General features: G+C 38.5%; 1 protein-coding gene across 1 annotated transcript in view; it reads right to left on the reverse strand.

The window, feature by feature from the left end:
* Nucleotides 1-400: 400 nt before the first annotated feature.
* Nucleotides 401-14757, reverse strand: part of DCHS2 (dachsous cadherin-related 2) — a 104834-nt gene continuing 90477 nt past the window's right edge. The window contains exons 15-20 of the mRNA XM_050974070.1: nucleotides 14248-14483; nucleotides 12619-12770; nucleotides 9678-9808; nucleotides 7930-8216; nucleotides 5098-5236; nucleotides 401-3701 (exon numbers count right to left, since the gene is read on the reverse strand). Of these exons, the coding sequence (XP_050830027.1) occupies nucleotides 1075-3701; nucleotides 5098-5236; nucleotides 7930-8216; nucleotides 9678-9808; nucleotides 12619-12770; nucleotides 14248-14483 (3572 nt within the window). The 3' untranslated portion in view covers nucleotides 401-1074. The remainder of the gene's footprint in view (nucleotides 3702-5097; nucleotides 5237-7929; nucleotides 8217-9677; nucleotides 9809-12618; nucleotides 12771-14247; nucleotides 14484-14757) is intronic.

Raw genomic sequence — 14757 nt, forward strand, 5'->3', positions numbered from 1 at the left:
GCAAAGGACTTTGAAACATACATTGAAGAAAAACCAGTTATTCTAGATGTATTGTCTGTGTATTTTATTGATCAATATACAAGCATATACAGCATGTGTATGTGTCTGGATATACATACGTACACAAAATGCCATGTGTATGATACATACAACAAACAAGGCCAGATTATCTGGTCTTGCAGAGATCTTTGGTCCAGCACAGAACCGAAGACCAGGGTGGAGGCGTACCCAACCTTCAGAACTATAACACTGTCTGCTCTTACAGCTGCCTGAGCCCCAGGGCACCCTCTGTAATGCTACTAAAAGACAATAGGTATCTACTTCATAACTAGCAATAGAGAAGATGGTTGAATTTAATCAATCTTATCATTGATTATTCTGTTTTCCAAAGGTCATCCATTATTCAGATTATTGTAACTTGCTGGCTTTAAACCAGTAGATAAACAAAAGGTGCACAGAACCTGCTGAGTGGGTTCCACAGCACAAAGATAGCTGAGAAAGCCCACTGAGGAGCCATTGCAGATGATGAAACCACACCAGGCCAAACAGACTGTTGGGACGCAGAGGCTGAGATGTGGGAAACCTGGGTTAACACAGGAGAAAGAGCTCAGTAGGAACCCAAGTCTTATCCTTCATCCACCCCCACACCTGCTGTACTTACACATCCCTCCAGTACTCTCCTCTAACAGCACCACAGAATCAGTCAGAAACCACCAGTATGCTAACAAATACTTTCCACAATAAATAATTACTTCCATTTATTTGGTATTAATGTATTTTATAAGAAAAATGGCAGAATTGGTCAAATTGGTTATCAGGCACTTGGCTGTGTGTTTTACATAGAAACCACAGTTGTGAACTGAAAGACAAACCTCATGCTCTCACAGTGTCTTCTGGGAAGAACAAGAGGTATAGTTACCAGATTTCTGCCTACTTTATATTTTAACTTTTTAGGCTCATGAAAACAGAAAGAATACAGGTGATGCAGCTCTGACAAGCATATTTTTCTGTTAAAAAGTAACAAAATACATTTTAAGCCATATTTTTTACCATAAAATACTGTCAGTTAATAACCTAGACCTGAATTTCTTCTTCTGTTGCAAGTTCGTAGCTTGGATCAATAAGACATGTTCCTATCATTTTCCCATTAGAAACTACTGGAGAAGCAGAAGGTGTCTGCATGGTTAGTAAAGAGAGAGTAGGAGAAAATCTGGGGGTCATGGTTGGTGGAGGGTATCCATGATAATGGATAATGGGAGAATAAGGGTATTTATTCAAAGCTTGCCCTGATGTTATATTTGGCATTCTTGGTGGCACTGTCCTTATGCCAGGCTGTGCTACTGATGTTATCAAGGGAGGAGGGAAAACAAGAGATTTATTCTCCTGAGAGAAACTGTGAATGTGAGCATTTTCATCTTTCAGTTCTGCAATATCATTAAACACTGAGGCAAGAGGTTGAAATCTGGGTTCACAGCTGAGCACATAATCCCAGTTATAAACACCTCTGAGATCCTCATCTGAGGTGTCAGCAGTTGCAAGCAAATCATACCCAGAGTCTTTCCTATCTGGCATCAGGACATAGTCTCTTGAGAGGTCTGCCATCATGCCTTCCTCTTTTATTCCAATTTCTGTAAGTGTTTGAGGCAAGATTTTGTGTGCATAGGCTGTGTCACAGGCTTCCTCTCTGCTTTCTCCTTTAACAGTCTGCACATTCTCCATGCTTTGCATGGTAGCTGTGACATCTGTTTCTCCAGAATGATAGGAGAACTGATCAGACTGTCTTGGGATCCCTGAATCTGGCATCTGCGAGCCATGCTCGCTCAGGGCTGAGCCAATGCTTTTTCTGCAAGGACACTCACAGATCCGTTTGATTTCCTCGTCCTCTGCAGTCTCCCCTTCAGCAGAACCATGGCCACTGGAGTCTGAATGCCTGCAGGAGACATCATCATCCTTCCCCTCTCCGAGTCCTGCTAGGCTCAGCCATTTTGCTATAGCACCCATGGGAAGCATACTGCTCTCGGTACTTTGGATTTTCTGGCAGTCCTCATCTTCTCTTTTTGAATTCACATCAGCAGTTGAGGAGGATACTGGGTTTCTTTTCACACAAGCATTCATCAGATCTTTCTGCTTAAGTCTCAGAGTAAGTGTGATAAGACTGATGGCAAGCAGCAGAAACACCATCAGGGAGATGGAAACACTCACTGTCAGGCTGTGTGCTGACACTGTGGGATCACTCTCAGGAGAGTTGGAAACATTGACAAAAACAGTGCATGCTGTGAACCTTGACACAATTTTGGGGCTATGAGCTCTTACCAACAATTTCAGAGTATCATCATTCCTTTTGATGCCATTTTTCCTTCTGTGAACAGTCTGAGTCAAATAAATATTGCCACTGGTTTGATTCACAGAAAAGAACGGAGAAGGTTTTAGAAGGGAGTAATGAACAACTCCGTCCAGTCCACCATCACTGTCTGATGCTGTCACTCTACCAATCAACTGGCCTGCTTCATTCTTCTCAGGAAGATTAAAGAAATAATGTTCTTGTGTAAACACTGGATCAAATTCATCCCTCCCCTCAATATCTACCTGAACTGTAGTGGTAGCCAGTGAATCACCTTTGTCTTTTGCTTGGATTATGAGACAGTACCTATTTTGACTTTCATAGTCAAACATTTGCTTTGTATGAATATCTCCTGTTAAAGGATCAATGAAGAACATGTCATGGTCTCTAGCAGCTTCACGATGAGTCAAACATGAAGACTGAATGGAGTAGGTAAGGTGCCCATAGGAGCCTTTATCAAAATCCAATGCACAAACAGCACACACAAAAGAAAAGGTAGGCAGATTTTCACTGACAGTGCAGCTCAAACTGGGAAACAAAAAAAGTGGGGCATAATCATTGTCATCTAGGACGCTAACAAGAATAACAGCAAAAGCCATATTTTTTACATCAGTTCCTCCATCTGTGGCTTGGATAACCAAAGTGAATTTCATGGTATCCTCATAATCCAGCGTTTTCGTCAAATTTACAGATCCTGTTCTAGCATCCAAGCAAAAATGCCCCCTGTCATTTCCAGAGATGATAGCATAAGTGATCTCTGCATTAGTGCCTGCATCACAGTCTTTTGCTGAAATTTCAGTGATGCGACTGCCTATGGGGATACTTTCTTTGACATGAACATGATACTCTGGGCTGCTAAATACCGGAGAGTTATCATTAACATCCAGCACAGTTATTAGCACCGTAGCAGTTGAATTCAAGGAAGGTGTTCCACGATCAGAGGCAAGGAGAACCAACTGGTGAGAAGCAGCTGTTTCCCTGTCAAGAGCACTGCTCAAAACAAGACTGCCGACAAGTTTGTAGGATGTTTCCAACCCCATGACACTTGTTTCTACAGAGAATAAATTCTCAGCATTGCCACCAATAATAGAGTATTCAACAAATGTGTTGTCACGCGTCCAGTCGCAGTCGATGGCTGAGAACAGGAGGACACTTTCTCCAGCTGAGGCATCCTCACTCAAGCTGAGATTGTACAGAGCCTTTGTGAAGCGAGGGGCACAGTTATTGACATCTTCTATGTGCACCTCTAAGGATGTAACTGCACTCAGAGGGGGACTGCCACCATCTGTGGCTTCTATCAGGAGATGAATAATGGAAATATTTTTCAGCTGCATAACTGGTTCCGTGAAAAACAGTGAACCTGAAAATAAAACAGAATTAACAAAAGCCCACACTTCACAGGCAAATAAATGTGATTCCAAAAGCTGATTCCAAAGAGTCATATTTGAAAATGACCCAGCCGTAATGGCTGTAGACAACAAAATCACTCTCTTGCATCTGAAGAGCAGTGAGTCAATGTTTGGATGAACATCAGTGACAAGTGGCATCCCCCAGGGGTCTGGGACCAGCACTGTTTAATACCTGTGACACAGACAGTGGGATAGATTGCACCCTCAGCAAGTTTGCAGATGACACCAAGCTGAGTGCTGCAGCTGACAGCCTGAGGGATGGGATGCCATCCAGGTGGACCTGGACAAGCTGTGGGAGTGGGTTCATGAACCTCATGAAGATTAACAAAGATGAATGCAAGGTCCTGCACATGAATCAGGGCAACTTTTGATATTGACAGGAGGCAGGGGAGGAAGGGATTGAGAGCAGCCATGTGGACAAGGACTTGGAGGTACCAGTAGATGGAAAACTAGACATGACCCAACAATGTGCACTTACAACCCAGAAAGCCAATTGTATCCTGGGCTGCACCATAAGCAGTGCGGGCAGCAGGGAGGAGGACATGATTCAATCCCTCTGCTCTTGTTAGAGTCCAACTGGAGTGCTGCATCCAGATATGGAGTTCTCAGCAATGAAAACACATACACCTGTTGGAGGATGTCCAGAGGAGAGCCATAAAAATGATCAGAGGACTGGAGCTCCTCTCCTGAGAAAACGCTGAGATAGCTCAGCCCAGAGAGGGCTCCAGGGAGACCTTATTTTGGCCCTAAAGGGGGTTTATAAGGATGGGGACAGACATTTTAGTAAAGCCTTTTATGATAGGACAAGAGATAATGGTTTTCAACCAAAAGAGGGTAAATTCACATCAGATATGAAGAACAATTTTTTTCAATGAGGGTGGTGAAACACTGGAAGAAATTGCCCAGAAAGGTGGTAGATGCCTCATCCCCAGAAACATTCAAGGTCAGGTTGGACAGGACACCGAGCAACCTGACCTATTTGAAGATGTCTCTGCTCATTGCAGGGGGGTTGAACTACCCAACCATTAAAGATCATGTCCAAACTATTTGATGATTCTAAGACATCATAGCTAATGCTGTGAAGGCAAAACCTCCCCTCAGTAATGCAGTATCAAATACACATACTGCATTTAGACCAGAAAAAATATGCATGGTTTGGGGACAAACTGAGAACCCCAGTCTTTGATGTGATAGTTCCGCACTGATAGTGGCAAATTTAGCAAAAACATGATGAACTTTGGCCATCACAAATTTCCAGAACTCAAGTAATCATTGGCAACAGGTGAGAAAGCAATAGGACTCTTTGATTTATACTTAAAAAGCTGAAATAATAAACCATAGACTCACCATTCTTGTGATCAATGGAAAATCCCTCACAGGAAGAAAGGATTTTGTAGGAAATCATTCCATTATGTTCAGTATCCCTATCTATGGCAGAGAGTGTCAGAACAGTGGCATTCATAGAAATGAGCTCTGGCAAGTTCACCTGACAAATAAAGCAAAAATAGAGCTTAATAAAAGATTTCAGATATTAAAAATTTTGCCTTTCTTTGAACTTATCAGTAAAACCCACACAATTCCCAGCTTTGGAAGAAGTTTTACCTACCCATTTACTTCTGGGACAAAATCAGAAAGAGTTGAGATATGGAAAACTATGCCTTCAATATGGCCAAAATTCATAGTAAGCTTTACACAGTAGTAAAATCCATAGTTCATTATGACAGCAAGTTCAGAAAAGAAATGAATCACTTTTTTCAAGAGTACACTTATGGATTGAAACCAAAGGCTTTTCCCTTTGCTTTCAAAACCCCCTTCATTTCCATACATGGAATACAGTCTGCAGACTCTGTCTGGAATATGTGACTGAATGCTAAAAAAGCCAACATGTGCACCCTGAAAACTCCAGCACTAGGCCACTTAATCACCACTAGATTATTCCTAGAATTTGACTTTTCAAAATGCTTCCTTTTTCTTTCTTCTAGGACACCAAGAAAATCCATTCCCTTTTTAAGAATTTTCATTATTTCAAGTCCAGATACAGCACTTTTGTGACCAAAGTTTCCTTCCACCTTATAAATCTAATTTCAAACTAACAGTATGCTATAGCAGCTACCTCTGTCATAACTTGAAGTGTTAGTTTAAGTAATTTAAACAGAGAGATTATATGTATATAATAACCACATATGTATATTAAGCTACATGTGAGGAGCATAAATACGAAAACATTTGAAGGAACAATAAAAGGGTAAAAATACAGGATGATGAATAGGGAATTACACATATCATCAACCAAAAAGAAGCAGTGTATCTTACTTGCCAAGCAACACATCAAAATATCAGGACTGTGGAAAGAGAAGTTCAGTAGTTTACATTAAAATAGTAAATAAAGCTACACTGTTTTGAATCAATTAATAATGCTCCCTACAATATCTGCTCCAATCTACAAAAAAAAAACCTCTGGCACAGGCAAGTACTTGCATAAGCTAATCTCCAAAATCAGACACATATGAGGATGGAAGAAAAGAAAGGTCTAAAAATCACTTGAGTATTAATAAAGCATTTTTGCCAGAATGTGGATTTATGATTTTTAGGGGGAAATTTACAAATTCTGTAAATTTGTAAATTTACAGGCACCCAAAAGTTTCACAGGTGTCTACAGTTTGTCCCAGAGGTATCTAAGTGACTAAACTACTGTGCCTGCAAATGCTCAGAGGTACAAAATCCTTTACTAGGCCAAATGTTTAGACTTATTTCTTTACTAAAACTGTCTGAGACTTACAAATGGAGCATTATTAAAACCATGTCTTCTGTGGTGCCTCATATTTTTGGCTCTGAGGACATCTACCACACACAAAAGCACCAAGTCAAACATCTCAGTTCACAGAATTGCAGAATGGCTGGGGCTGTTGGGTACCTACAAGGTGTAATCCTTGGTCAGAGTAGGGTCACCTAAAACAGGGTGCCCACAACTACATACTGCTGAGTTTTGAATATCTCCAGAGATAGAGATGCCACAACCCTCTTGGACAACCTGTGCCAATGCTTAGTCACTGTTAGAGTTTGAAGGAAAAAAAAAAGTTTCCTGATGCTCACTTCTTGTACATCCATTTGTGCCCATGCCTCCTGTGCTTCAACAGAGAAGACTTTGGTTTGCCCATCTTTACTTGCCCAAGCTAATATTTAAACAGATTGGTGAGACTGATCCTCCTCTTCTTGAGGCTGAAACATTTCTTTACATAGAGGGTGGTCAAGCACAGGAACAGGTTTCCTCAAGAGCTGGTCAATGCCTCAAGCCTCTCCATGTTTAAGAGGCTTTTGGCCAATGCCCTTACAATATGCTTTAGCTTTTGGTCAGCCCTGAAGCAGTCAGGCACTTGGACTAGATAACGTTTGTAGATGCCATGCATCCCAAACTATTCTACGACTCAATGATTCCATTTTATATATGTTCCACTTTCTTTAATCTCCACTTTTCTTTATGGCCCACAGCTGCCTATAGTCACAAAAAGATTTGCTTTCACTGTTGGACAACTTCACTTCTACAACAGTACCAGTTCAAATGCTTGTCCAGGAGTCCAAAAGCAGAGCTCTGCACCCTCTTCAGTCTCAAGGGATGTTGGGGAGGTCAAAACTCATATCCTTCACTCCCTAGGTGACTGTCATAGCCATAAGGCAGCATTACACATTGCAAATTTTATGTGCATCATCTACCACAAGGGCAATTGCTACACCTCTGTGGAGCTGTGTAACTGAAAACAAAGAAATCCATGTCATAGTAATCAGGCCAGTATAAAGGTACCGACTTGTTTAGCACTCTCTCAGAAGTAAGAAGTTCTGAACACTGGACCCTGCTCCCCAAACTGGATTGGATTGTATCCAGTAACTCCTAGTGATGAATGCATGGTTTATGAGCTAGCATTCACACCAACTGCCTTCTGAAGACAGAAACCAGAAACATTGGAATTGAGCAGTTTCTTCAGTCCTTTTAGCAGAATTCTTAGGAAGGGGCTGGAAGTCCCTGGAAGAGCTCTGCTCTGTTTCTGCTCAGTAATAGTTTGCAGAGACCTTTCTTCTCTGTGCTCACATGCACTCAAAGACAAATATGAACAGCACACCTACTATTTATCATCCTATATGGAAAGATACCACATGCTGATTGTTCATTTGCTGTGTTCCCACCTGATAAAAATCTTGAGTAAACACTGGAGGGTTATCATTGATGTCCAAAACAAGGATGGTGAGTTCTGCTTCTGTTTGATGAACAGAATCTGAAACTATGATATGCAGCGTATACACAGCAGTTTCTTCAAAATCTAATGGTTCCGCCACTATGATGACACCAGTGTGTTGATCGATGGCAAATTTCATTTCAGGACTATTATCAGAAATAAAACCAAACTGAAGTGCTGGCCTGGAGTCTGCATCACTTGCTGACACTTGAGTCACTATAAAACCAGGCAGAGCATCTGAAACAATAATTTTGAGAATAAGTCAGAGTTAAAAGATAATATTACAATTTCTGAAGATTTTGCCTATTTTGTAATATTAAATCTTTGTGTATAGCTTTTGATGTATTTAAACTTTGTGTTTTACAATAATCACAAAAGCCAGAAAAGCTATAGAAACAGTAGTGTATTTCTTCAAAGGTATGTACTATATCCCAATTTTAATTTGGGTTTTTTTTAGACTTTCCCAGATCCAGTGTAGTCATAACAGTTTCTTCACCACCAGCAGGAACTTATATGGTTTTCCACGAGCACTTATATGACAAGTATTTACTGAACAATGCCACAAGAATATTTAACTGAGGCATTAGAGACCCTGATCTGTGTAGAACCAGCAAATGCAATTCTGGAGCTTTTCCAAATGAGGAGAAGGCCACTAGAGAGAAACAAGGCCTTCAGACAGACCTACACAGACATGGCACAAAAGTATGAAGAGATCAAGGTATTATCCTACGAGATTGAGAAAGTAGATACAGAGAGCTTTTGTCATGGACCAATTTGACAGTACCAGAGATTGTAAACTGAACCTATTAGCGATCATTTCACAAAGCCTGGAACTAACAGAAGCTAAACCATTTCTCATTTGCATGCCTTGGGCATGAAGCCTCGAAAATACTGTGCCATTTCCTAAAGCAAGCCCTTAAATGGAATACAAAATACTAATTAAGTAACCTGTAGTTTACAGCTGCTGTGAATTTATGAATTCTGTACTTGTCATTACCAGTGGCAGGTAAACTTAGGAAAGACTAAAATATATCAGAAAAGACAAACTTGATATCTTTTGGTAACAGGAGGACTCGTGTTTATAATTTTTCTGCTGTGTCTCTTAATGCATTCACATGTAAGATGCCTGTATTTGAAAATTACAGGCCCGGGACTCAAGCTGTGTAGATGTTGAGCTAATGTCACACAAGACACAAGATGCATGGTGGGTTGACAACTCAGGAGGTCCCGAGTCCTTCTCTTAATGATCATCAACTGGACTTAGCTATAGAGTTTGAGTAACATTTCATTCAAATTTATAAAAGATATTTCTCTCATCACAGTGAAATTCAAAATGTCTCATTTCTAGCAATGCTGGTTTTAACGCCAAACATTTTTGTTGGAGAAGAGCAGAAATCAAAGACATATGAAGAGTACAATACTGAAAATGAACAGATTAAAGTTGTATTTCTGCAGACTTTTTCCTCCTAAATAGCCCATGGTTTTATTCCAAACTATTCACAATGTATAAAGATTAAAAATAATGACTCTGAGAATAAAAGCAGATCAAAATTTGTTTTGATATTTCAGCTTTAATACTATCCATTATAATTTTTATAGTTGTTTGGTTACACAAATCACCAAAAGCACTAAATCATTATCTGAGAACTCCTAGCCTTAGGAATTAGGAAAGAAACTTAGCTGTACTTTCACACTTACTTTCTGGGACCTCCACTTCACCTAGTGGTTGGACAACTGGAGCGTTGTCATTAACATCCAACACTTGTATCCTGACAATAGTTGTAGCAGAGAGTCTGGGGTTTCCTTTATCAGCAGCTTGTACAACCAACCTACAATTAAAGGAGACACTAATCGTCACTGTTGAACAGAAATCACTGAATTATCCACCACTATTATAAGCAGGGGAAGTTTTAAACCCAAAAACAATAGCCATTTCTGTTCCTCACTGCGGCTCTTAAATTCCATCTTCCTTTCTGTAAGGTTAACTGTGCACAGTTTTAATTTTTGGTTTTGCAGGAAAAAATGTCCTGGAGATTCTACATGTCTAAAGAATGGTAAAATCATACAAAGAAAAGGAAGCGCTTGTCTGTACTCATTGAATCCAGTTTAATATCAAATCTAAGTGGTTAAACAACTCTTTCAAATAAGACACGGTTCTCCTGTTGGTAATTCAGAGCAGGAATTAAAACCTTAGTACTAAATTATCATTTGCAGGAACCTGACTATCTTCATTGTTTATAAAGGGACAAAAGTGATGTGGAAATTGGAAAGCACAAAAACATCCAAAATAGTAATCAGCCAGAATGCCTGAATACCAGACACAGAGCAGTCCTTCTATTACATTATAAATGCAAGTGATAAAGTAAAAACCCTGAATATGTGCACCATTTAACAATGGCAGGGTTCCACTGATTTTAGTGGGATCATAATCTTGCTATCAGATTAGAAGAGTTTTGACTTTAAACTTCCATTTCACATCTGCATAAAGATAGGCTGTAAATTCTGTAAACAACATTTCCACAAACAATGTAGCAAAGAAAATGGTGAGCAGCAACATGATAAACATGGATAAAAGGTTTACTCTTTGTAGGAAGCAGCTTCTGAACAATAAAAAGCAAATGTAACTGAGATTATTTGGAAGTCCTTACCACTTCCCAGTGGGGAAGATTCCAGAAACTAATTCAAAATTAAATCTAACTCAACAGGTGATCTTAAAAAGGAAAAAACAAGCTAGGCTAAAGGATATACAGGCTAAAGCTGAACATCTCAGTTAAATGTTCTATGAAGTAACAACTATTTTCATGTTGCACCTCATTTTTATTTTTGCCTCCCTGAAGATCTCCTAAACACTTTGTTTCTCCATCTTTCTTCTAAGTAACAGTTAAAAACTGTCAAATAGATATTTTACTTCCTAAATGTTCACTTGACAATATGGAATACCAAGGCTGTAACTCTAGCTGTGGCTTACAGCATTTCCATTCCTTGACCACACCAGCTCTACTCTGGGTATCCTTGTGGTTTCTGATCCAACAGAAGATAACTTAAATTGCAAGCTAGTATTCAATCAGTGACCATGCATAATTCCATATAGAAAGTGTATTTTTTCTAGAATGAATATTGGTAAGGTATGCATATGGAAATATTTTACTAAAAATAATCACTTTCTAAGGTTTCAGGAAAAAAAGCCTCTCATAAAAACATTTTAGCCAAGGCATTAAAATTAAGGTTCTGTCAACACTTTCATTATAAACCCTGTTGTAAGGGACTTAGAACTTCTGGGGATGAAAATGTTCAATTCAGATATATAAACAACTCCTTGCAAATTGGAAAAAAAAAACACAGTAACATTTTGACATCGAACAGGAAATAGTTTTGAAAGCTTCTTTTGCTATTCACTTTTCACCTAACAATGTCCAGATTAATAACTTGTTTTATAGAGAAGGAATATGAAGCCACAGATTCCCTGAACAAACTGTCAAACTGAAAGTCTAGAATTTTAACATAGATACGGAAATAAATCAGGCTTCCATGAGATATGAGAATTATTATGCTCTCATGTTCAACATTTCACCAACAGTAAACATCCCTAATTTGAAGGACTTATTCCAGGTGATCTTTTAAAGTACTAGTTACAAATAAAATGTATTATTTAAGTTTTTAAAAATCAGAATTGACGTTCTTGATTGAGCGAAAAACTGAATAAAACCCTCCAAATGAAGTGTCCTGTGTATAAAGTTAAAACAAAGTATTTTGGGGACATAATTATCAAATAAGCCTGAAATTAAAAAAAACCCCACATACTTTATCAATATTCTTGGATGTGGTTTTCTACAAGTTATTCTCATTCATAAGAATTCTTATTGGATGTTTAAAACTTTGAGGTCCCACAGGACGGGAAAACATGCAAATATTTTAACTGATACCACAACCAGATGGGAAAAAAAGAGTAATTTCTACTGACACATACACAGAAATACTACTTCTTGTGGAGACTGCAATACTTAAAATGGGTCTATTAATGAATTTTCATAGTCATATTTTCTCTTCAAGGCATTATTTATTTGCTTTCTAATTCCAACTATGGCATGACCCATAAAGAAAAATTGTCATGTCCACTTGGTCATATTTATTCAGAGTTTCAGAAAAACTGGAAAAAATTCATACTTAGTGGAAGACAGGTTATAGATAGAAACAGTTTAAAAAGAGTCTTTATCACATTATTGAGTAGAAACTTTGAACCATCTACCAAATAAAAATGAGAATGTATCCCTGTTTCTTGGATTTGATTTGAGTGTTTTCACTGTGTCTTTATAAAGTACATTTCCAGAGAGGGAATGGCTGTACAGTTATTAATAAACTAAAATTCAGGAAATATCATTGTTCGTATAGTGAACAATCACACTTATATCAATATGTGTTGTCATTGACTAAACTAGACCATATTATTTCTCTAAATTTGGAACTACACAAGAATCTATAGTACAAATGGGCAGCTTTAGAGCTTTCTCAGTGCTGTCTGGCTTACACCCAGGTTCTGTGGGTAATGGATATCAACAGGAAACTATGAAATATGTAACATTAATATTCTCAAGTTAGACTAGACAAAAAATACCTTTTTATGAGAACCTTAAATACAAACCTGTAAGATGAAGTGTTTTCATAATCTAGGCCTGTATTAGTTGCTAGAATTCCTCGCGCTGAATCAATCAGAAATGTTGCATTTTCATTACCAGATACAATTGAGTATTCAGTTTCTCCATTCAGCCCACTGTCAAGGTCAGTTGCAAATACCTGTTTGTGAGCAAACCTGAGGCTTAATTAAAAACAGTAGAACATGATTTCAGAAGGAAAACCCTTATACTACAGTCAGATATTTCTGATTACTTTCAACTGCACGTATTTAAATAAATCATCTTTGTCCCCAGCTTGAGTGTTGTGTAAGGTCACAAAATCTGTTCATGAACTGCAATGGGCTGCACATGAATGAGTAATTTGAAATTCAGCTACATAAAGCATTAGGGCTGAATGCAATCATTTTACTATTAGGTTGCTGTTAAAATGCTCTCCCTGTTGAGCACATAAAAATGCACTTTCTCAGTGGTACAGGACTGACCTTTAAAGTATTGCTGCTACAAAAACAGACAAAGGATAAAATAATTAAACTACTATGTTTTCAGAGATTTCCTGGAATAGTTTGAGAATTACCTTTTAAAAATACCAACCAGAAAATGTAAAAAGGGCAGAGGCAATCTGTAAAGATTTGCCAACAGAATAAGGAACATTCAGCAGCAGTGACAGGTTTCTCAAAGAGTCCTCTTACTTTTTGAAGAGTCATCTTTGTATTTTTTTGTTGCTGAACAAGCATTATAATGAGTCTGGGATCCAAAACATGGCAGAGGCAACCAGTCAGATTGAATAAAGGAAACATAATAGAATGTATTCTGTCATAAAATTCTGATTACACATCTGGCTTGAATGCCTTTTGATTTTTCTCCATTCCTGGACATATGTTTCTCTAAATAGAATGTCCATCAGTTTCTAATCACTTTGCCCTGGAGGCATTTGTAGCTTTTCATTTATTTATTCTCTAGAGAGGGAATATCTTTAGTACCTAACATGACCCTCACCGTGACCTGACTTGCAATGCAAGAACATGTACTGAGGAAATTATGTGTTCTTCTAGTCCAACTGATGTCTTCTTTTGCTCTAACACAGCCAGCTGGAAACATTTTGGGAGAATGGACCCATTCAGAGGAAGAAGTGTTTGCACATTTAAATTAAGACAAGCTGCTCTTTAGGCATCAGATTTTAAATTGAACACTGGGGTTTGACTCTACTAGTCTGATGAGTAGAAAGTATTCTTTTTATTGCTATAGTCCTTTCAGTGGAGGCATTATTACAAGACCCAGCCTATATTGTAACCAGAACCACATATTTGAATGGTGTTTTTCAATTTCTTGAAGATAGAAACAGAATTCTTTTAAAAAGAGAATTCAAATTCCAGGCGCAAAGTTGCCCAGAAGAAACAGAATTCTCTTTCAGCTCAACAGACCTGAATGAATTATCTGATCTGAAACATGGTCTAGAAGAAAGAATCATGTAATATTTTAGATATCCAAGGAGACTAGTAGCAACACCAAGAGCCCTACTCCCAGTTTTTAAGACAGAATGGTCCAGGACAGTGCTAACAGGATTGTAGTCATGAACAAATCAGCCAAACTTCTTTTGAACAACAGCACTGTGCTTGGGAAGATATACTTTCACTTACCTGTATGATGTCTGTTTTAGGACTCTGGCCTTCCCATATTGACGCTTTGTAATAGCTTTGCTCAAATTTAGGTGTATTGTCATTCACATCTTGAATCAAAACTGTCACTCCACAGAACACTGAATTGAAGCTATTTTCAGCCATAACTGTAAGATGTATTTTACACTTATCTTCATAATCAAGGTACTTGGGCTCTTTTACTGTGATTGTGCCTGGTTTATTACAAGAAAAAAAATCTCAAGATGTGACATATTCATTCGGGAAAAATCATGTACAAATGCAGTTATGAAATTCCAAACATATATACTCACCTCCATTGAACACATGCCAGAATTACAGCAAGCTTGCCATTGTGTCCTTTTTCTACCTACAACCACCCCAACATGCTAGGTACTGAATAAATCCTGGATAGCTAAGTTTTCACCAGCCACCAACTACACTGGCAATTTCTAAAAACTAAGCCAATTTACTAGCAGAGGAATAGAGACACAGTGTCTGCATGATGTTTCC

Source organism: Serinus canaria, chromosome 4 (assembly GCF_022539315.1).
Source record: "Serinus canaria isolate serCan28SL12 chromosome 4, serCan2020, whole genome shotgun sequence".
NCBI lineage: Eukaryota > Metazoa > Chordata > Aves > Passeriformes > Fringillidae > Serinus > Serinus canaria.